Raw genomic sequence first — 23,233 nt, forward strand, 5'->3', positions numbered from 1 at the left:
TGTTTGATTTAACTGGCTTCTTATTTCATTCTTTCACTGAATCATAATTTGAGTATTTTGTTTTGAATTCTCTCCTTTACCTTCTGCATGAGAGACATGCTTTTCAGAAATCATTCTGAATTGCCCTCATTATTTATGGTTTATTTCAATCCGGAAGACTAGGAGCAGACATAACAAGAGGATGAGGATTTATCTGGGAACACTAAGATTATCAGAAGCACTCTGGAGTTAAATGGATTGTCTATGATGGCCATGGGCTGGAGTCTATCCCTGCACATAGAGTGAGGCTGCACTAGTCAACCAATCACAAATGGAATTGCTTACCATTGCACACATTGTCCTAATTCATTCCAAACCAGGCTGCAACCCATGGGTAACCAGTGCTTTCAAAAATGGAAACTTCTGTTTTTAGGTAGCTGAGAGCATTTTGAATCTGTGATCTGTCATTGTGATGGTGTTTGAGGGCATCACTTTGAACTGCTTTACTTCCTTATGACCATAGTGACAGTCATTTACTTCCAGTGATCCAAGCAGTTATAGGAATTTTCCTTGATTATACATACCATACTTTTTGTAACTTTGCCTTGTTCTTTTGAAAACATTGGAACCAGAATACTGAAACCAAATTCTCTGTCTTGGAGTCTGGTGCCTCCTTTGGAGGCTTTTAAACAGGCCGTATAACCATCTGTTGGGTATGCTTTTATTATGCTTTTCTTGCATGGCAGGAGGTTGGACTGGATGGCCCATGTGGTCTCTTCCAACTCTATGATTCTAAGTCTCTATGATTTTACAATACAGACAGATACTGGAAAACTTTGAGAAATATACAGCCATTGAATGTTTAACTAGCACCATAACTCACATTTAAACACACTCCTAACAATGTAAGGTGCACTTTATATTGGGAAGTCCCATTAATATGACAGTCCAAATCCATTTCAGCCTCCAGTGACTGGTGGGATTGTAATTAGGTGAATTAGATCAATTGCACTAGTTTAGATGAAACCTTGTTCTGCCAACATGATTTCTTTAACAAGATTGTATCCCCACCCCTCTAAAATGATAATTAGCTAGTTGGGAGATGGCATTTTGATTTTTTATCCTTCTGTTGTAATGATTTATAATTATAATAATCATCATCATCATCATCATCTATATTTATACCCCGCCTCCATCTCCCTAAAGGGACTCGGGGCGGCTTACATGGGGCCAAGCAAACCAAATAAAAACATCAAAAAATACAGACACAAATATTAAAATTCAACACTCTAAACATAAGAAAAGTATAAAATGATAATCATACTAAGACATGGATTTGGCACCCAAGTAGAGGGGGTAAAAACGAACTGGGCAAAGTGCAACGAGTGAGTATTATAACACGAGGTAGTTGATTCAGTGCAACCGTCAATGAGAGAGCAGCTTGGGATGGGGTGGACCCTGTGACTGAAAATAGCAAGATTGAATTATTTGCACCTTGCTGTGGTCCCAGTCCAGTTGAGAGCTTTATCACATTTACTATTTGCGTAATGTTCTCTCAACTTTATGTTCTCACCTTGATATCTGTCCTGTGATAACTCTGAAGCAGTTATTAAACTCAAATTAACTAGACATCCAGATTCTCTACTCATCATATTCCTAAGAATCACGTCTGTACTTTTTTGGGGTAAAAGTAAAATAAAATTCCTCAATCTATATTAAGCCACTGCTCACTCAAGATGCAGCAACGGAAACTTACATATTATATATTGTATTTCATGTATACTGTCCCTGTGAAATAAAGTCACAATCCCTATGAAATAAAACAGTATCATTATAGACTGTGGACGAAGCAGAAGCTGAGGGGGAATGGCAGATGCTTGGCTAAGGTGATTTTATTTGTTTAAAGCAGAGGCAATATTCAAACTGGAAGTGGCTTCCTGATTTGTAGCTTTTAGCCCACTGCACCATGTCAACTAAATAGCCTGATAAAACACCCAGGCATTAAGCACAGCAACATTATTATAAAGTATGCCATGATTTGTTGTAGCCCTAGTTCCTCCTCCTTCTTTTCCTTTACTTGAGATCTGCTCTGTCTTTGTTTATAGAGAGTAATAGGAGTGTGCAAATTGGTATATTTAATGGAAGAGATTGTTTCTCAACTGATATGTAGTGAGTCAATCTGTATCTGCATGGCACCAGACTATAAACAGGATTTTCCTACAATTTACAGCAACTTTCTACATTTATAGAACTTGGATAATGACGACTTGAATAGACCATTTTTTTCTAACACTAAGTTTCCTATGAACTTGGGAGTTTCCTTTTTGGAGAAGCATTCAGTATGGTGAGCCTCTGAAGTGATGACATCAGACACAGGTTATTCATCTCAGTGAGAACTCGGGTCTAAACCAATGGGCAAACACATCCCATACCGTCACGCTGGTAGGTAAATAAATCTTTTTCTTCTTTCTGTGTTATAAGAAGGAGAGAATGTCTGCTTCCTACATCAAATGGCTTTGTTACACATTTCTCAGGAAGACAATGCAGCCTCAGGAAGCAGAGTATGCTACTCTTTCCTCTTGAACTTACCAAGACCTTTTGTTCATATAACTAACGGAAGGCAGATGTGCTTCCTTCACTGATAAGGTGACAGAGCAGTCTGTGAGATGCAGAGCAAAAGAAAGTTAGGGGGCAGCAGGCACACTCTGGTCCCATACATGCTATACATGCTATAAACTTCTGAATGATTTAGATTATAGAGGATGGTGGCTTGAAAACATGTTCCCCTAATGCATGGCGGAATGTGCATCCACATAGAAATACATGTCAGGAAAATCAGGAAAGAGTCTGGAATTGGTGATAAAATCCATGTATGGAAATTTGGGCACTCGTAAACAGTGTCACCTCTGGAAAATTGGTATAAAGGAATTAGATATGGTGCTCTCAGGAAAGTAAACAAACACCTTTCCCATCCCTCCCTGAGAAGAAACCACTTTCCCTTTTTGTTTTTGAATTGGAAGATGAGCTCCATTGCTGATTCCAATGGGCTGCTGCAGTTCAGTGCATTTCTCCGAATGGGATAAGAAAAAAAAAATGTCATTCTGTTGAATCGATTCAATGCGAGTGGAAATTTGTGGATGCCGTAGGAGCTGTTTCACAGTTCCTGGAGTGCATGTGGAAACTGCCTGGAGTGGAACTGGATTTCAGCCACCCTGAATCCCTCCGGGGAGACAGGGCTGGTTAAAAATAAAAGTTTATTATTATTTATTATTATTCTTTGATCCACATTCTGATATGGCTGTGTAAAAGCTGTCTAAAATGCTGTTTGATCATCATGATGGTGGACACAGTCATGCATGCAATACCCTACGTTCCAAAACCCTGCATAACACTCACTACCATCCTCCCTCTGCAATGTTGACCCTACATTTTCTGTAATTGTATTTTTATTGTATTTTAACTTTTACACATTTTTTTTATCGTGTCAGAAGCAAATTGGGAACATACTGCAAGTAGCGTCTGTGTGAGAGAATCGGCCTTCAACAAAGACGTTGCCCAGGATGTGTTACCATCCTGTTGGGAGGCTTCTCTCATGTCCCCGCATGGGAAGTTAGGGCTGACAGATGGGAGCTCACCCCGTCTCGCAGATTCAAACTGCCAACCTTCAGGTCAGCAGTTCAGCCAGCACAAACACTGCACCACCGCAGCCCTGTTTTATACATGATACAAATATTTAATTGTTCTTTAATTTTTATACTCACATTTATATGTATTTGCCGTGTTTTATATTCTATTGTAGTGTCATGACTTGTTAGCTGCCTTGAGTTTCTATGAGGAGAAAGGCAGGATCAATATAAAGTATTAGAAAGTCAAAAACAGTATAACCCTGGCTACAGGGAGGTGAGGCATAGGCTTAGGCCACACATGAGCACACACATTGCAGAGAAGAGCAGCGCGCGGGGGGGGGGGGGGGGCAATCCCCCCCCCCCCCCGCTTAATACTTAAAATTTTCTCGGACCGGCCCTGGTTACGATGTATTAGTACAGATAATAATAAAACCAGAAAGTCCTCCTCCATATAACCCTGGACATACCAGTATTTTCTGATTTCAGGCACTATGCAGAACTGCAGGGAATCAGAAACTAGTAGGTATCTTGTCTGAAATCCTGGGTGGCCATTACTAGTCAGAGTTGGCAGTAATGGGTTATATCAGGCATAGACAAACTCCAGGTGTTTTGGACTTCAGCTCCCACAATTCCTAACAGCCTACCGACTGTTAGGAGGGCTGAAGTTTGCCCATGCCTGCGTTAGGTGTACCAATGTTCTGTCTCAGCAGAAGTTATGTTTTAATCATTATGCCTCTGCCCAACACATTTATTATTTCATAACCTAGATTTCCCATCTGACTTATAGATTAATCCAGACGCAAATTCACATGAAATCGACAGGATCGGAATAGCGTGTATCTAAAAGGTCACTGTAATACACAGTGGAAAATCGTAGGTGCTGTGATTGTTTTTTTCTTCATTTGGGGCAGGAATTACACTCTAAACAATTAAATATTGAGGAAAAGGACTCCTCAAATAGAAATATGTAATGTACATATTTTCAGAGGGAGATGTATTTAAACTACACATGAAGAAGAGTAAAAGCTGTTGAGAAGGATAAAAATAATCCATAACAGAAATTTATACAGTAGTTGATTCCACAAAAGTTCCCAGTGAATGAACAAATCGAGAAGGAGGAAGACGTAATTACCCCACAAGGAAGTTGTGGGAGACTACAGATTTACTCTTCAGCAGCCTTTGGTACACTATTTTGTTTATCAGAACATTTCTGAAATAGAGCCTGAGGGCCTTTCCAGACAGGCCCTATATCCTAGGATCTGATCCCAGGTTTTCTGTTTATCCCAGATTATCTGGCAGTGTGGAGTCATATAATCCAGTTTAAAGCAGAAAACCTGGGATTAGATCCTGGGATATAGGGCTGTCTGAAAGGGCCCGGAGAATTCATTTGGAGTCAGATCAGCAGACAATTATTTTGTACCTACTCCTCCAGCCAAGATGTGAGGGGCACTGTCTTGATCGATCTGTCCATGCTTAGGAGAGCTAACATCCAAATTGCTGGTAGCAAATAATGCATTGTGTTTTTTTTTTGTTTATAAGACCTACATGTAGACCTACATAAAGTTAATAATGACAAGTCATTATTCCTTTGCCTAAGGATGGATGATGCCAGGCACTGAATGATAGGCTTCCTAGGAAAGAAAAATGTCAGTAATATATCTAGTCAGGCCACCCATAAGAAAAGGGAGCCTGTTATAATGATTTCAACTCTACAGAAAATTCATATGAAGGAAAAAAGGGAATGAAAGTAGTTATCTGACTTTCTGTCAAAATGGTCTTTATGAACAGTGGACATCTGAGGAATCCAACAACAACGTGTAGTATTTATTTTCATTGTAATAGAGTAAAGAAGCCAAATGCAATGATTGAAGGAAAACAAATACATTCAAACTGTTTCTAGATAAGCAGCATAATACATGATAGAGACTACAACTAGGATATCATTCTTTATTTGTTCGGCCTATATTGATTTATATTGGTATTACTGTACTGCACTAGTGAACAAGAAAAAAATACAAAATTTAACACCAACAATACTCATCCAAGCTTCGCTTATCCAAGCTTCTGGATTATCCAAGCCATTTTTGTAGTCAATGTTTTCAATATATCGTGATATTTTGGTGCTGAATTCGTAAATACAGTAATTACAACATAACATTACTGCGTATTGAACTACTTTTTCTGTCAAATTTGTTGTATAACATGATGTTTTGGTGTTTAATTTGTAAAATCATACCCTAATTTGATGTTTAATAGGCTTTTCCTTAATCCCTCATTATCCAAGATATTCGCTTATCCAAGCTTCTGCTGGCCCGTTTAGCTTGGATAAGTGAGACTCTACTGTATTTCCAGAATACAAGCAATATTATCACTACCAGTGCATAATATAAGCCGCTTTCATTATATCATAATATATATTATATTTTTCCCAATGAGCCATACAAAAATTGTGAAATATAAAAAAAACTGCTTTTTAAAAAGACAATGTTTAATTCAATATGTGATATTCAAACATGCAATTGTAAATTTATGGACCAGGTACCTGGTTTGAAGTTAAAAGTTGGTGCTTCTATCAAACCTATCTATAAATACATTCTTTTCTTTTTACCCTCCAGTAAACATTCAACGAAATACTTATTCAGAATCCAGTGAATCCAGATTCATATCTTAGATATGACACAAGAAAATCATAACTGTACTGCTAGCAACCTACCGGTATATGTGCAGGCCAACAATCTTTCTTATTTGGTGTATTTCTTGGGGAAGAAATTAGTAATGCAGACAGGTACTCTTTTGGCAAGCTTATCTGACATGACCCATTTCATCCTAGCATGACCCATGAATCTCCCAGGAAACTTTAGAACTCCAGTGCTCTCAGTTTGAAAAAAATGTAAACACAGTTAACCACTCTGTGAACTACATTGTAATATGTGAACAGTAGATGGTGCTGACACATCTCTGTTGATAATTAGGTGCCACTTATAGAACAATAAACAGTGGGCAGCTCAGTAGAAGCCGTTTTTCTCCTCATCACCTATGAAAAGTATCTGATCCCATCTAATTGTGGTTGCTAAGCAGAGTCCACCCTAGTTAGTACTTGGATGGGAGACAGTCAAGAAATACCAGATGCTGCAGATTACATTTCATAGGAAGGAACTGACAAAGCCACCTCTGAGTGTTTCTTGTCTAAGATAATCCTAGGCAATTCATGGGTTTGCCATAAGGCAACAGGCAACCTGAAGGCACTCACACACAGAGACACACAATAGGCAGATGGCAACACAAGAAGGAAATTAGTTCTGTTCAGATCTTTGGCTTCTAGCCTTTGTTCCTCTTTGCATTTAAAAAAATCTGTCAGCTGGTATTTTCTTCTTGCTAACAATAACATCAGGTCTTATGATCTAAATAGAAGTCTTACACCTACAACTCAATATGCATAATCACAAATGACAGTCAGTCCTAGATGCTGCCCATAAACATACAGATCCTTCTGCAAACACAGCATCCTACTGTGCTCCAAATATTAGACAGATATAGTAGTTTTATTACATCCTAGTAGTTTTATTACATCCAGACTGATTGATAACTGGCAAATAGAGGGAGAAAACATGGAGGCAGTGACAGACTTTATATTTCTAGGTGCAAAAAATCACAGCAGATGCAGACTGCAGCCAGGAAATCAGAAGACGTTTACTTTTTGGGAGGAGAGCAATGACTCATCTTGATAAAATGGTTAAGGATAGAGACATCACACTGGTAACTGAGCGACACTTTTGGACTGTGGTGTTGGAGGAAAATTCTGAGAGTGCCTTGGACCGCAAGAAGATCAAACCAGCCATATTTTCTTTTCCTTTGCTATACACACCAGTTATTGACTGGTGGCTTCTCTCTAAAGTCAGGATTTAGTTTTCAAGTCACACTTTAATTCTTCCCGAGATCTTCTCCCTAGAGGACCCTTGTACATTTAATGGTTGTGTAGAGCAAGAATATGAGCACTTTTTGGGAGGAGAGCAATGACTAACCTCGATAAAGTAGTGAAGAGTAGAGACATCACACTGGCAACTAAGTTCCGAATAGTCAAAGCAATGGTATTCCCCATAGTAACCTATGGATGCGAGAGCTGGACCATAAGGAAGGCTGAGCGAAGGAAGATAGATGCTTTTGAATTTTGGTGCTGGAGGAAAATCCTGAGAGTGCCTTGGACCGCAAGAAGATCCAACCAGTCCATCCCCCAGGAAATAATGCCTACTGGAGGGAAGGATATTAGAGGCAAAGATGAAGTAGTTTGACCACATCATGAGAAGACAGGACAGCTTGGAAAAGATCATGATGCTGGGGAAGGAAAAAGGAAGAGAGGCTGACCAAGGGCAAGATGGATGGATGGTATCCTTGAAGTGACTGGCTTGACCTTGAAGGAGCTGGGGGCGGCGATGGCCAACCAGGAACTCTGGTGTGGACTGGTCCATGAGGTCCATGAGGTCACGAAGAGTTGGAAACAACTGAGTGAATGAAGAAGATCAAATAAAGGCAGGTAAAAGACAGGCTTGCTGCAAATGCTCCTCAAAAGAAGGTGTTCCTACACTTCTACAAAGCTGTGTCGTTCCTATCTGTCAGAGTAGGTGGAGGGAGCAACAATCCTTGCTTCTCTCCCAATCCTTGCTCCATTCCAGGGAATCCAAATCTAGGTCAATGGGTGACTAATAGGTCTACTGCAGCTTTTTGAGGAGCTCTAAAGCTATTGTGAAAAAACCTCTTATGAAGATCTCTATCGTGGTCATCTGAGTGGACGAGGAGGGGTCATTGGTAAGCCAGAATAATCTTATCTCTTTTTTTGATAGAATTATAAACGTGGTGCTCCATGCAGTCATGCCGGCCACATGACCTTGGAGGTGTCTACGGACAACGCCGGCTCTTCGGCTTAGAAATGGAGATGAGCACCAACCCCCAGAGTTGGACCCAACTGGACTTAACGTCAGGGGAAACCTTTACATTTTTACTATAAACTTGGAAGATAAAGGGAATGTGGTGGTTGTGGCATATACTGGTTTCAGCAAGGCCTTTCTCAAGGTTCCCCACAACAGTTTCACAAAGACACTCATAAAATGTGGACTAGACAATGCAACTGTGAGGTGCATCCCAAACTGGATGACTAGCTGAACCCAAACCAATGGTACCTTCATCCTGGAGCAAAGTGTGTAGACGGATGCCAGAAGGCCTGTTCAACAACTTTGCCAAACCCATGTCTTCCCAGACTTTTGTACCTCTGCATTAAGAACCCTGTACAGCACAAGTAATAATACCCTCATTCGGGAATTCTCACTCTAAAGATATTATTTTTGGGGATGAAAAAACTTGTTCTAAAATTAGGAGCAAAGTAGATTGAAATAGCTTTCAAGGTGATTAACTACAACATTCACACTGGCCTCCAACTGACAAGAGTTCTTCTCTCATCCTGGACTTTCCACAGATATATATAAACCTTCCTTGCTTAGTTTCTCCATACCTCACAACCTCTGAGGATGCCTGCCATAGATGTGGGCGAAACGTCAGGAGAGAATATTTCTAGAACATGGCCATACAGCCCGGAAAACATACAACAACCCTGAAATAGCTTTCTGCCTGTCTTTGTTACCTCCCTGGTCTTGGTGCACAATTTCAATCAGTATTGTTTGACACTGATTTTATGGTTGGGGTGCCTGGAGTTTTCTAGGGCCCTGGGGTCCTATGAGGAGGGGCACAAATCCTCATAGTAAAACATTCCTGACCCCAAACTTTGCTGCCATCCATCCTTTCCACCTCTCTGCACTGTTGTTTAACCAAGGGTGTGGATAGTTCTTCTTGCAAAGAGGAAGGGCTGTTAGGGCCTCCTTGGGGATGGTATTGGTGTTGGCCAAAGAAGCCCTGAGGAAAGATCTCCGCTTCTGTGGGGAGAAAGGCGATTTGTGGCGAGTCTCAGGAGAGGCAACTCCTTTTCCCCCTCCCTCTTTCTCTTCTCAGCCTCAGGTCCCATCTACATTGCCATGTTTGGTTTTTTTGTGGGGAGGGCTGGAGGAAACCTGAGAAAGGCAAAGAGTGTGGAGTGGAGGGGCGCCAGCTGTTAGGCATTGCTCTTCCCTGCCTTCATTGAGGAGTAGTAAGAAAGAAGCACCACAGCAATAAACCAGCGTCGCCGCCACTAGCAGACATCACTCTTGCCTATTAGAATCACTGTCATTGCATTGCCCATGACTGCTCCTCCTTGAGCCCAGTGGGGTCTGAGGTGCCCTCCCTCTTTCTTTCCAGATGAGGCTTTTCTGCATTTCTGCCCTGTCCTCAAGAGGTGTAAGCTCTACTCTGGAAGGGATGGGGAAGGAGGAGGGGATAGATCTCTGCTCTTTTGACCTATCTGTGTCTCTGCACTTGACTTGGCTCAAGGCAAGGGCCCAGAGGAATAGGTTAAACAAGGGAAATGCTCACCCACCCATTAATTTTCTAAAAAAAAAGAATTTCGCTGGCAAATGTAATGTACAGCAGCAAAAAGTTCACTCTTTGTAATTTGACCCAAAAGGTGTATGTTCCAGCTGCTGTGCTCTTAAACTCCTTTAAAAACAAAAGTTTTTTTATCGTGTCAAAAGCAAATTGAGAACATACTGCAAGTCGCTTCTGGTGTGAGAGAATCAGCCGTCTACAAAGACATTGCCCAGGGGATGCCCGGATCTGTTATCATCCTGCTGGTAGGCTTCTCTCATGTCCCTGCATGAAAAGCTAGGGCTGACAGATGGGAGCTCACTCTGTCTCACGTATTCAAACTGCCAACCTGCAAGCCAGCAGTTCAGCCGGCACAAGGGTTTAACCCATTGCGCCACCACGGTCCCGTTTTACACATGATTACAAATATTTAATTGTTCTTTAATTTTTATACTCACATTTATATGTATTTGCTGTGTCTTAAATTCTATTGTAGTGTCAAGACTTGTTAGCTGCCTTGAGTTTCTCTGAGGGGAAAGGCAGGATAAACATAAAGTATTAGAAAATCAAAAATAGCATAACCCTGGCTACAAGGAGGTGAGGCAAAGGCTTAGGCCACACATGAGCACACACATTGCAGAGACAAAAGTATCAGAATACCAAAGCTTCCAGTGATGGAAAAGAAAACCAAATAAATAGATACCCCTTCCCTCAAAGCACTTTTCCTGTTTATCCTGCCTCAGCTTCCTTGGGGTGCATCTCTGCTGTATAAGAAATTAGCTTGAAACCACTTCAACTACTTGACTCAGTGATATGGAATCATGGGAGGTGTGGTTTTACAAGGTCTTGAGCCTTTTCTGCCAAGGAGTGCTGTGCCACTTCTGAATTCTCCTAACACAGCCCAATGAACAACAAAGGGTGCATTCACAATGTAGAATTAAAGCAGTTTGGCATCAACTGCTATAGCTCAATACTATGGAGTCATGGGAATATTAGTTTTGGACTTTCTCTGCCAAAAATGCTGGTGCCTCACCAAAATAAAAATAGCTGGACTCTATACAATTGAGCCATGGTGGTTAAAGTGGCTTCTCAACAGTATGGCAGCATTTCTTGTTGGGAACTCCAAATAGGCACAAAGGGGCTCCAGCCTTTCCCCAAGTCTAAAGAGAGGGATATAAAAGAGGGGAGCTAAGCTGTTTAGCAATGGAATATATTGCTTCGGGGCATGGTAGAGTATCCTTCCTTCTCTGGAGTTTTTAAGCAGAGGCTCAATAGCCATCTGTTGGGGATGCTTCTTGTATGTTTCTGAATGGCAGGAGGTTGGACTGGATGGCTCTTGGGGCCCCTTCCTACTTTAGGATTCAAGCGGGAGCCATCCTTTTGGAATTGTTTATTCTTACTGAACAGGATATCCCAGTCCCTCTTCCCCGGCACTTCTCATTCCCCTCCAAAAAGGATGCACTTGTAATTTCTGAAACAGCTTTCTGACTAGGATTGTCTGAAATCAAGTTCTGGACACAGCAAAGAATGATTATTATTGCTGTTGATTTTCAAAAATAGCAATAATAGAAATAAACAAAATTGTATCACTTTTTGAAAATAATCACCAGAAAAAATGTCAGATACCCTTTATTTCAGCCTCCATGGATAGGCATTCAGTGCAAAGCATAATATCTAGGAACCTACTGCAGTTTATCAGAAGAATTTGATTGTGATCTTCAGACCAGTTCTTTAATCCAAGAGGCGCAATGAGGAACGTTTTGAATGTTAATTCAAAAGTACAAATAGTACAATAGTACAAATACATTACAATATTTACTCCAATATAAAGCAGAAATTATTAGTGCTGCAGCTCTAAGGTTGAAATCATCTTCCTGATTACTTTGAGCTGTTTTCCATAGTCAACCATTCAGCTACTCATTAAAAGCAGGCACTTTCTAGGCACTGGACAGCATGGTGGAGGTAAAGATCTGCTGCAAAATCTGTGGAATTTCCTTGGTATCCAAAGCAATAAAAGACCGGCCTGCTGGCAGGGTCCTTTGCAACCTAAACATTAAGAAAAAGAAAATGACCATTACAAATCACTCTCTCTAAAGTAAACCAATAACATTTCAATGAGCCCTCTTAAGAAAGGGAGCTTCAAATCCACGTGTTATGACTGTAAATGGAAAGGCTTCAGTGGCACTGAGCAATGGGGAAAAACGTGCTTGTGTCTTTCGGAGGCAATGCAAGAAAGCATCTTGAATTCAGGCATTATTCTTAGCAATTTTACCATGCCTAGAGTAGGCCTAACTGTCTCTCTCTGAATCAACAAGAGGATTGTAAGTCAAGGACATTTAAGCTATTAGATGTGGCAAGGTTTCCCCCCCCCCCCCAATGTGCCCTATATTTATGCCCACCAACGACAGCTGCTTCTGCTCAAGGACAGGCTTTTGATCAAGGATCACCACTTTGAGCAGCAACTCTCTAGCCGCTATGATACTTATTCCTTCAGATTGTAATGGGATGTCTGCTTAAAATGAGCATTTTTTCAAGGGATGAGACCTCGAGCAATTCCTTGACCAAATTTGTACATGCTTCTCAGCTCTGGAGCCCCCGGTGACACAGTGGGTTAAACCCTTGTGCCGGCAGGACTGATGACTTGAAGGTTGGGTTGCTGTCCTGAAAGTTGCCAACCCGAGGAGAGTGCAGATGAGCTCCCTCTACCAGCTCCAGCTCCATGTGGGGACATGAGAGAAGCCTCCCACAAGGATGGTAAAAACATCAAAACATCCGGGCGTCCCCTGGGCAACATCCTTACAGATGGCCAATTCTCTCACAACAGAAGTGACTTGCAGTTTCTCAAGTCGCTCCTGGCACACACACACACATACACAAAAGCTCTGGGTGTTGGGAACAAAGTAGAGGCACAATGACTGACTCATAACAAATGTGGTTAAGTGCTGCATCTGCATAATGTAGCTGCAAGAATACATTTTTGGAGGAGCATAACTTTAGCAGCCTCCAACGACATAGCTTAAGATAATCATAAACTATTTGTGTCTGATTCCACAATTTCCCTTACTATTTTACAACTCACAAAGCAAGGCAGCCCATATCATCCTATATATGATTTGAAAACAAAAGTTTCTTGTTACAGCCTCAACCTCCTTCTGAATTATCTTGAATCATGAATTTCTTCACATACCTGTCTGCCTGGTTCCCCAAAGATCCTATAAATATGGCAAAAGCATTCACTTTGGGGTTGATGGTCAAGGTTTGGGCAAATTTTGCTGCAGGGATCCCATACCGCTCCAGATTGGCATCACTTAAGACAATAACAAAGTACTCATCTGCCTCTTCTTTTACAATTTCCCGAATTGCATGCTCTGTGCCCTCCAGGGTGTGATCCCCACTCATGCAGAACTGAGCATGAGCATGCATTGTCTGTGGAGTAGAAGGAAGCCAAAAATCACTGCAAGGAAGCAAATATTATCCAGTACCATATTTGAACTGAAAGCAACCCACTAACACATGAATATATGTCTTAATTCTGGTAAGAAAAATGCAGCACTTTTTTGTGTTGTCACTAAGAACAAGCTGTCCAACCAAGCAGTTGGAGAGAAGTCCTGGCTTCCTTGGGTACATCTATCTTGTGTGATCTATTAGTAACATATGAATATTGGGGGGAAATGTGCATGCAGAAGCTATACACACCTTGGATTTCTCTCAATCTTTTAGTATATATATAGTGACACTTTAAGTATATATAAGGTAAAGGTTTTCCCCTGACATTAAGTCTAGTCATGTCTGACTTTGTGGGTTGGTGCTCATCTCCATTTTTAAGCCAAAGAGCCAGCATTGTCCGTAGACACCTCCAATGTAATGTGGCCGGCATGACTGCATGGAGCACTGTTACCTTCTCACCAAAGATCTACTCTCATTTGCATGTTTTCAAACTGCTAGGTTGGCAGAACCTGCGGCTAACAGCAGGAGCTCACCCTGTTCCCCAGATTCAAACCGCCAACCTTTTGGTCAGCAAGTTCAGCAGCTCAACGGTTTAACCCGCTGCATCATCGGTGGCTCCCTTAGTATATACAGTAGAGTCTCACTTATCCAACATAAACGGGCCGGCAGAATGTTGGATAAGCGAATATGTTGGATAATAAGGAGGGATTAAGGAAAAGCCTATTAAATATCAAATTAGGTTATGATTTTACAAATTAAGCACCAAAACATAATGTTATACAACAAATTTGACATAAAAAGTAGTTCAATACATGGTAATGCTATGTAGTAATTACTGTATTTACGAATTTAGTACCAAAATATCATGATGTATTGAAAACATTGTCTACAAAAATGCCTTGGATAATCCAGAACGTTGGATAAGCGAGTGTTGGATAAGTGAGACTCTACTGTATAGTAGGAGTGTTATATATATTTCACCCTAAATACCCTAAGGCACTAAATCTTTCTGTTAGGCTGGAAGGAACTGGTGAAACCACCTTTGAATATTCCTCACTGAAGGAAACTGCATAGAAGGACAGAATAATAATACTCAAATTAGGAATCAATGGTAAGACAGTTTGCCAAATTTGCTATACTAACTGAATATCTGCACAGAAGAAAATCCATATATTATAGGAGACTAATACAAGAAGACATTCCATGAAAACAAATAAAAAACTAAAGTTCTCAGTTCCAAGAGGCCTGGTTTTTTGTGTGATTCAAAAGTATGCTTGTTTGTCACAATTGTATCTTTCCTCTTTTTGTTTGCTTCTCAATCTATCAAACAGGGCAGCATAACTGTAGTGCTGAATTTAAACATTTGCCAAACAGTAAGGTTTACCTTCAGGAGTTCTAGTCTTTGTTTATTATTTTTCGGAACTTTGTCGCTTTGGACCAAGGCGATGTTGAAGCCATCTCCCGAATGTCCAATGATGTCATACTGCATGGCAAGCATTTGAACAAAACAGAAATATCATCATTCATAAGTATAATTATACAAAAGTACTCATTGTTCCCATCACTGGAGGAGCAAAGATCACAGGAAATGGTCTTGTTTCCCAACCCAACAATTTCTGTCCCAATACTCATGAGCCTAAGGATATCAATAATAATAATAATAATAATCAGGACCTCAAGACTGAACTTCAAAGACTCTGGCAGAAACCAGTACAAGTGGTCCCGGTGGTGATCGGCACATTGGGTGCCGTGCCAAAAGATCTCAGCCGGCATTTGGAAACAATAGACATTGACAAAATTACGATCTGCCAACTGCAAAAGGCCACCTTGCTGGGATCCGCGCGCATCATCCGAAAATACATCACACAGTCCTAGACACTTGTGATTTTGTGATACAAAATCCAGCATATCTATCTTGTTTGCTGTGTCATAATAAAATAATAATAATAATAATAATAATAATAATAATAATAATAATAATAATAATAATAATAATAATAGGGTTGCTGTGAGTTTTCTGGGCTGTATATGTTCCCAAAGCATTTCCTCCTGACGTTTTGCCCACATCTATGGTAGGCATCCTCAGAGTTGTCAGGTCTGTTGGAAACTAGGCAAGTGGGGTTTATGTATCTGTGGAAAGTCCAGGGTGGGAGAAAGAACTTGTCTGCCTGACACAATTGTGAATGTTGCCATTCGCCAGCTTGATTAGCATTGAATGGCGTTGCAGCTTCAAAGCCTGGCTGCTTCCTGACTGGGGGAATCCTTTGTTGGGAGGTGATTAGCTGGCCCTGAAAAGTATTATTGTTGTTATTATTATTATTATTATTATTATTATTATTATTATTATTAAATATTTTCACAAGAGGAGAGTAGAAATGTAATTGAGATTACAAAAAGTAGAGCTCTGTTTCATCTTAAACCTTCCAAAATACATTTGTCACAAGCCCCTGTAGATAATAGTGTATAGGGTTAGGGTATCAGTGTATAGGGAGAGTAGGATGAACAGGACTTCATAGGAGAAAGGATCAGTTCAGGCTACAGTGTGCCCTGATTGACAGCATTATGCTTTCTCTAACATTTCAAAGTTTTTAAAACTCCCAAATTTAGCATAAACAAACACTTTAGAAATTAAACTTTAAAGGCAAAATAAAAAATTGGTTTTTTTTTTTTGCAATGATCTGCAGTACTTCTTATCACTCTTACTAAGGGTTTTTTTGGTTTGATGAAGAGAAATACTTCAATAGATGTTTTGTATTGAAGTACCATACTATTTTCTATACACAAAAATATTTTGATAAAGGTTACACTCTGAGTCCATGTATTAATTACCTTAAATTTCTGCTCATAATTTTCGAAGGCCTCCATAACCATGCAAACAGCTTCCATGGAACGCTCCAGCCTCCCATCGACTCCATTGAAGCGGTACATGCTGCCAGAAACATCCACTACCAGGCGGAGACGTTTGGGCTTCTGCTGAGGGCTCCCAGGCTGAAAGGAAACACATATCCAGCAATCAGGGTCATGAAGGTAAACACTTAATTCCAAAGAGGCTTAACAGGTATTGCAAAAAAAGTTTTACTACAAAGAACCCACAGCATAAATCAGAATTGGGAGAAAGGTGTTGCACCAACCGTCCCTCAAAACCATTGGTAGGTATACCCACAACAGAGAACTTGCCAGAGCCCCAAATTTGCCACAACGTTGTAGCTGTGAAACTATGACAGCTTAAAAAGTCAACTTCGCTGCCAGAACAAGAGGTTACAATATTTTAAAGCAAGGGATGAAATCACATATTTCCCAAAAGCACAATCCACAGCTGGCATGGATAAATGAGCAGACTGATCAGAAATTAGTTACGCTGCAAAAGTTTTCCCCAAACACCATTTTAAAATTGGCTGCCAACAGGGGAATCCTATTCGATCCTTTGTTTTAACATTGTTTTGTGGAAGCCCAACATTAGCTCACTCTTCTGTGGATTGGACTTGGTTCTCGTAAAAGTAATATCCTCTTAAAATATTATTGATCCTAGTAGTGCATTCGATTTCTCTAAAGAGACTCCTGTGTTTACATTCCACATGTTTAAAACTAAATCGAAGAAACATACCACATGTAGTAAAAGGAGAAACAGGTAAAAGGCCTCTTATTTTAATAAAAGGGATCTTGGATTCGCAACGTATTCCAAAGGCAATAAGGAGTTTTCTTTGACGTTCGTGAGAGGTTTACGTCAGCTCTGAGTTATAAAGTTTCTCTGTGAAGATTATGGCTGTTAAAATGTTTGAACTGGGATTCTGGGCAAGGCCACACTCAGACTATAAAGTGGGTCATTTAAAAATGAAACATCTGTTTTAACGCTTTCTGGCACGCTTCCTGGATCTGGAAAGGTGTTTTATGACACATAAAACATGATGAGTTTGAATGTGAATTTCAGGCTACTTATAGAGTGTTTGACAAACAGATAAAATGCTTGAAACACCAATATTATTGAACTGGCTTCTCATTGCAATCTTTCACTGAATCAAAACTTTAGTAATCTGTTTTGAATTCTCTCCTCTTCCCTATGCTGGAGACATCGTTTTCACAATTCATTGGGAATTGCCCTCATTGATTCTGATTTTTTTTTTCAACCCAGAGGACTGGGAACAGACATAGCATGATGGTGGAAATTTATTTGACAGCACTAAGCTTATAAGCAGCACTCTGGGGCTAAATGGATTGTAGATGATGCTCATGGGATAATCATGGACTGGAGTCTCTCTGCTCACACAGAAAGGGCTGAAATGGTCAACAAACTCTCTCACAGGTTTTCATCTAAACACTTGCCAAAGAGTGAGGGTGAAATTAGAGGTGATCATGGGAGACACGTTTACTGAATACCATTTGTTGTTAATCTAGAAATTTAGCACATACAAGCCAAACGGTGCTTTGCAAAAGAAAGTTTCACAAAAGTCAACTACAACCCACGTTTCTCTTTGGACCGATTAAGAAAATGGTATGCAGTAGAGTCTCACTTATCCAACATAAACAGGCCGGCAGAACGTTGGATAAGTGAATATGTTGGATAGTAAGGAGAGATTAAGGAAAAGCCTATTAAACATCAAATTACATTATGATTTTACAAATTAAGCACCAAAACATCATGTTTTACAACAAATTTGACAGAAAAAGCAGTTCAATACACAGCAATGTTATCTAGTAATTACTGTATTTACAAATTTAGCACCAAAACATCACAATGTATTGGAAACATTGACTACAAAAACATTGACTACTAAAAGGCAGACTGCGTTGGATAATCCAGATTGTTGGATAAGTGAATGTTGGATAAGTGAGACTCTACTGTATTTCACCTAAGATAATGAACAGATTATGGAGTACCTCCAATTTTTTTTGTCTTAAGAAACAGTAAATGCAACAATTGTGGAGGGTTTTCAACCTAAAAGGCAATGTGAAATTCATTCAGTTTGCCATTTCCACCTTGAGACTACAGACTTTAAGGCAATAACATCAGGTCAAATATTTGGACTTTCTTCTTTTTTCTCCATTCCTGTTTTTTTGGACAACCTAGAATGATGACAAAATCTGGAAGACTGAAAAGCTTGCATATTTTTTGCTGCATTTTGGTGGCCTTAATAAAGATTTTACCTCCAAACCTGGATTTGATTTTTGTTCATGGATGAACATGGTCATTTTTGGTTTTTATGCCCCAAGTTGTGCTGTTCACTGAAGAGAGGATTAACCTTTTCCTGTGCAACAGTCCACATAGGTAGAGTAGGCAGTCAACTGTTAAAGAGACAGAGGTCTGATCATAGACACAATGTGCTCTGAGTCCAGAGAAGACAAAGGGTAAGGATCAAACAGAAATGTCTGGCACATTATGAGCGATGGTGATGTCTATCATACAACTGCAACACAGAAAAGAGTGAACACATGGGGACAATGAAAATGAAGTCACCATGATAATGTACTGGCATCAAGGCCATAACAGACACTGGGAGCCTTGCATCACCCTGGATCTTCTCATGGCGAGTCTCCAGACCAAACCACAACTGCCTCCCAGGTGGAAGCTCCCTGTGACTGGCCTCAGAAAGATATGTTGACTGAGATACGTGTTTCAGGCACAGTAGCCAGGAAGCCATAGAAGCATACAGTTGGAAAAGGCCTCCTGGGCCATCAAACCCAACTCAATGTTGGATCGCCAGTTAAAACATCCCCAGCAGGTAGCTGTCCAGCCTATGTTTGAAATCATCCAGACAAGGAGACACTACCTCTTCTCTAGTCTGCTGAACTACACTCATTCTCTCCTGTTCAACTACTCCTACTGCCAAGAACTTTCTTTTAATGTCAATCAAAATCCACTCTTCTGTAACTTCAAACCATTCAACCTGGTACTATACCAGTGGTTCTCGGCCTGTGGGTCCCTGGTGTTTTGGCCTACAACTCCCAGCTGTTAGGATTTCTGGGAATTGAAGGCCAAAACATCTGGGGACCCACAGGTTGAGAACCACTGTACTACATTCTGGAGCAGCAGAAAGCATGCCTGCTCTCTCTTTTCTGTGACAGTTCTTTAAAAGTAATTAAAGAATGCAATCATGTTTTCTCTTCACCAAGCTGAACACGCCCATCTTCTCCAACTTCTTATGTTTTATTCTTTACTCTTCTTGTCATTCTTGCTGTCCTTATCTGAATTTGCTCCACCTTGTGTGTGTGTATATATATCTACTGTGTACACACACACAAAACACATACATCGTGTCTCATCCAGCAGCTGTTGGGAGCCTCTCCCACTTCTTTCAACTGCCATTCTACTGGCCACTGAGTGGGAGGGAGGGAGGCAGCCAGCAAAACACAACTACATTGTGTACATTTCTTGTGTATTATGTAGAATGAGCCAAGGAATTAATGGCAGAACAGGTAGATGGTCATGTTACAATGGCTGTGAAGGCGGACAAAGGCTGCAGGAGATATGAGGCCACCAATAATTGTGGTATCCATGCCATTGGACTAGAACCATGCCATTGATCACTGTGCACCAATCGCCATACATAAAATAAATTCATGCACAGGCATCTGCCAACCAACAGAAAACCCATAGCAATCGATGAGTGACAATGGGGACAGGATTGTGAAATCTGGGAGCTCCTAGATGTGGTGATGGATGCAGATGCAGTCATTCGACCCCACTACCAAGACTCTACCTTTGGAAGACAATCATACTCAGTGACGAGGGATCGCTTCTTAAAATAAATGGAATTCAGTATGCCAGATGAAATGTAATCAACCTGGAAATTATGCTTTTATTAATGCAGGCTGAAATAGCATTTGCAATCTCCATTATGCTCTGCGATATGGAGCAATAAAATGGAAACAGGTGGAAATTTTACCCATAACTGCAATGTATTAAGTAAAATGACAAGCAGAACATGAAGAACATGAAGAGAGCCAATGCCCCAATGAATGGTTTTGTCCCAGTTAACTTACTTGTGGATCAAGTTCTCCCCGTCGCTTATAGATGGCTTTTTCACCAGTTAGGCTGTCAATTATCTTTGCATCATCCAGTTCTCCAAGTGCCTGATTCTTTAGCCATTGCCTCTCCTTTCCTTTGGCCTATAGAGAAAAAAAGGATGATATTAAAATACACATTAATCTGGATGATTCTTCCCGCCCTTCACCCTTTCTACTGATGACAGTTCTTGTGACAGGTTTGGCATCACCTGGGACATCTTTCAACATACTGGACACTCTTCTTCATCAATCTGATCTTCATACACATATAGATTTAAATACGTACCCTAAAAAGCTAGCTTTTTAAATAAAGGTCTCTGGCCAGGTTCTTTGTGATAATAATCCATGTTATTTCAACACTGGAAAATCTCTGCTCTAAAAGAGAACTTTCTCATTTATTCAGCTCATTCTATGCAAAGCCAGAGAACTGCCTTATTTAGAACTGGAGCGGTGGATGTAAATCCACACTTTTATGGAGACTGCTCTTCTTTGAAATGCTGGTGATTTAGAGCTCATTGGTAGATAAAAGAAAGAAAACATCAAAAGTCAATGCCATTTCAGCTCCAGTAAGCACGTAGTTAATTAGTCTTTTTGCTGATTTTACTGACAGAGCTTAGAGATATGTCAGAGAACGGGAAACTGTAGGAAGCAAACTGTTGTTAAATGTTTAACTAGGACCATAACTCACAATTAAACACATTCCTGACAGTGTGAGGTGTACTTTATGTAGCAAAGTCCTATTAAAATGACACTCCAAATTCATGGCAACTTTTAGTCACTAGATCATATAATGACACTAGATCATCTGCACTGGTGGAGGGATGTTGGGACAAAACGGTGTGACATCTCTAACAAGACTGTGTCTTTAGTGCCCCCACTCCTTCAAGATGATTTGTAACTAGTTAGAAGATATCATTTCAACTTTCCACCCATCTGTTACAATGATTTCTCTGTTGTTAGTTCAATTACATCAATAGCTTCTGTGACGGCTATGAAGCTTCATTGGTTTAGCAGAGCTGCTGTCACGGCCTGTAGTGAATGATAGCTCTTGTGGTCACTCCCCAAAGGAGGGAATAACAGGTTGAGAACACATTTCTAAAGCTATCTTCCACTCCTATCTCTCTTTTACCATCCTTGTGGGAGGCTTCTCTTATGTCACCGCATGGCGCTGGAGCTGATAGAGTGAACTCATCCACGCTCTCCCCGGGTTGGATTCAAACCTGGCAGCCTTCAGGTCAGCAACCCAACCTTCAAGTCACAAAGCTTTAACCCATTATGCCACCATGACAAATGAGATAAGCCACTATACAAACAGTATCCGATCTTTAAAAATTAAAAGGGTAAAAGTTTTCCTCTGACATTAAGTCTAGTCGTGTCCAACTCTGGAGGTTGATAATCATTTCCATTTCTAAGCCGAAGAGCTGGTGTTGTCCGTAGACACCTCCAAGGTCACGTGGCCGGCATGACTGCATGGAGAGTCGTTACCTTTCTGCTGGAGAAGTACCTATAGATCTACTCACATTTGCATTTTTCGAACTGCTAGGTTGGCAGAAGCTGGGCCTAACAGTGGGAGCTCACCCCGCTCCCCGGATTCGAACCGCCAACCTTTCAGTTAGCAAGTTCAGCAGCTCAGTGGTTTAACCCACTACACCACCGGGTTAACAGATCTATCTCAGGACTTCAATGTAGAAAACAGAAATATGTAATCCTTTGATCCTTGCTGTGGTCTCAATCCAAATGAAGGCTCCCTCTCACCTGCTATTTGAATACTGTTCTCCCAACATTATTTTGTCACCTGGAAACTTTGAAGCAAAGGAGTCACATTCAAATCCAATCGAGATTCAGATTCCCTACCCACAATAGTTCTAGAAGTCACATTCATCATTTTTTTTTTTTGGAAAAAAATAAAAATAAATTCAACTCCAGTCTATGTTAGGATGTTGCTCAATCAAGAAATATCAACAACTAACACTATCATAATGAATTTCAGGAGTTCAAAATATACATTATATGCACTGTCCACTTACAATCACTGTAACATTATCTATTAGTGTTACAGTCTGGGGAGAAATGAAAGCTGAGGGAGATAGGGAAAAGCTTAGCTAAAGTGATCCAAAAAGTATACAGCAGACCCAATATTTAAACTAGGGACGGCTTCCTGATATTTAGCTCTTAGTCACTATACTGTCAGCTAAATGGCCTCAAGGCAATAAATGCAGCATCACTCTTTTAAAGTATGCCACAGCTTATTCGACTTAGTTCCTTCCTCCTTTCCTTTATTTTGGATCTGCTCTGACCTTGTTTACTGAACAATTGCTGTCTTGATTTAGCAGCACACACACAAGAAAACATATTCAAAGCATATTATACAATGTGGTAACTGTATCTATACTACTAGGGGTTCTCAGAAGAACAGAGATATTACTGTCTAACAAAAACAAACAAAACAAAACCTCAGGAAACAGCCACACGATAATGTAAACTGGTATCTCTAATGTATGAGATGTGGTCTATTTCTAAATGGATAGGCAAAGGATCAACCCACATCCACATTGCACCATATCATAAACAGGGATCTCACTTCAATTTGGAGCAGATTTCTAAATGTATATAAAATTACTATGACAGTCTGGATAGACTATTTCTTTCTATCACAAAGTTTCCTGTGAACTAGGAGTTTTCCTTTAGGAGTACCATTTGAAACGGTGAGCCTCTCCTCTACAATCTGAAGT

The 23,233-nt window shown here is 40.4% G+C and overlaps 1 protein-coding gene across 3 annotated transcripts in view; it reads right to left on the bottom strand.

Moving 5' to 3' along the window:
- Nucleotides 1-11,668: 11,668 nt before the first annotated feature.
- The window catches only part of vwa8 (von Willebrand factor A domain containing 8), a 123,974-nt gene continuing 112,409 nt past the window's right edge, over nucleotides 11,669-23,233 (bottom strand). For all 3 annotated transcript variants that reach the window (XM_062975601.1, XM_008106817.3, XM_062975602.1), the window contains 5 exons: nucleotides 20,478-20,603; nucleotides 16,329-16,487; nucleotides 14,884-14,982; nucleotides 13,240-13,478; nucleotides 11,669-12,098 (listed from right to left, as the gene is read on the bottom strand). In XM_062975601.1, coding sequence (XP_062831671.1) covers nucleotides 11,990-12,098; nucleotides 13,240-13,478; nucleotides 14,884-14,982; nucleotides 16,329-16,487; nucleotides 20,478-20,603 — 732 coding nt within the window. In that variant the 3' untranslated portion in view covers nucleotides 11,669-11,989. The remainder of the gene's footprint in view (nucleotides 12,099-13,239; nucleotides 13,479-14,883; nucleotides 14,983-16,328; nucleotides 16,488-20,477; nucleotides 20,604-23,233) is intronic.

This window comes from Anolis carolinensis, chromosome 3, assembly GCF_035594765.1.
Source record: "Anolis carolinensis isolate JA03-04 chromosome 3, rAnoCar3.1.pri, whole genome shotgun sequence".
In the NCBI taxonomy this organism is placed as follows: domain Eukaryota; kingdom Metazoa; phylum Chordata; class Lepidosauria; order Squamata; family Dactyloidae; genus Anolis; species Anolis carolinensis.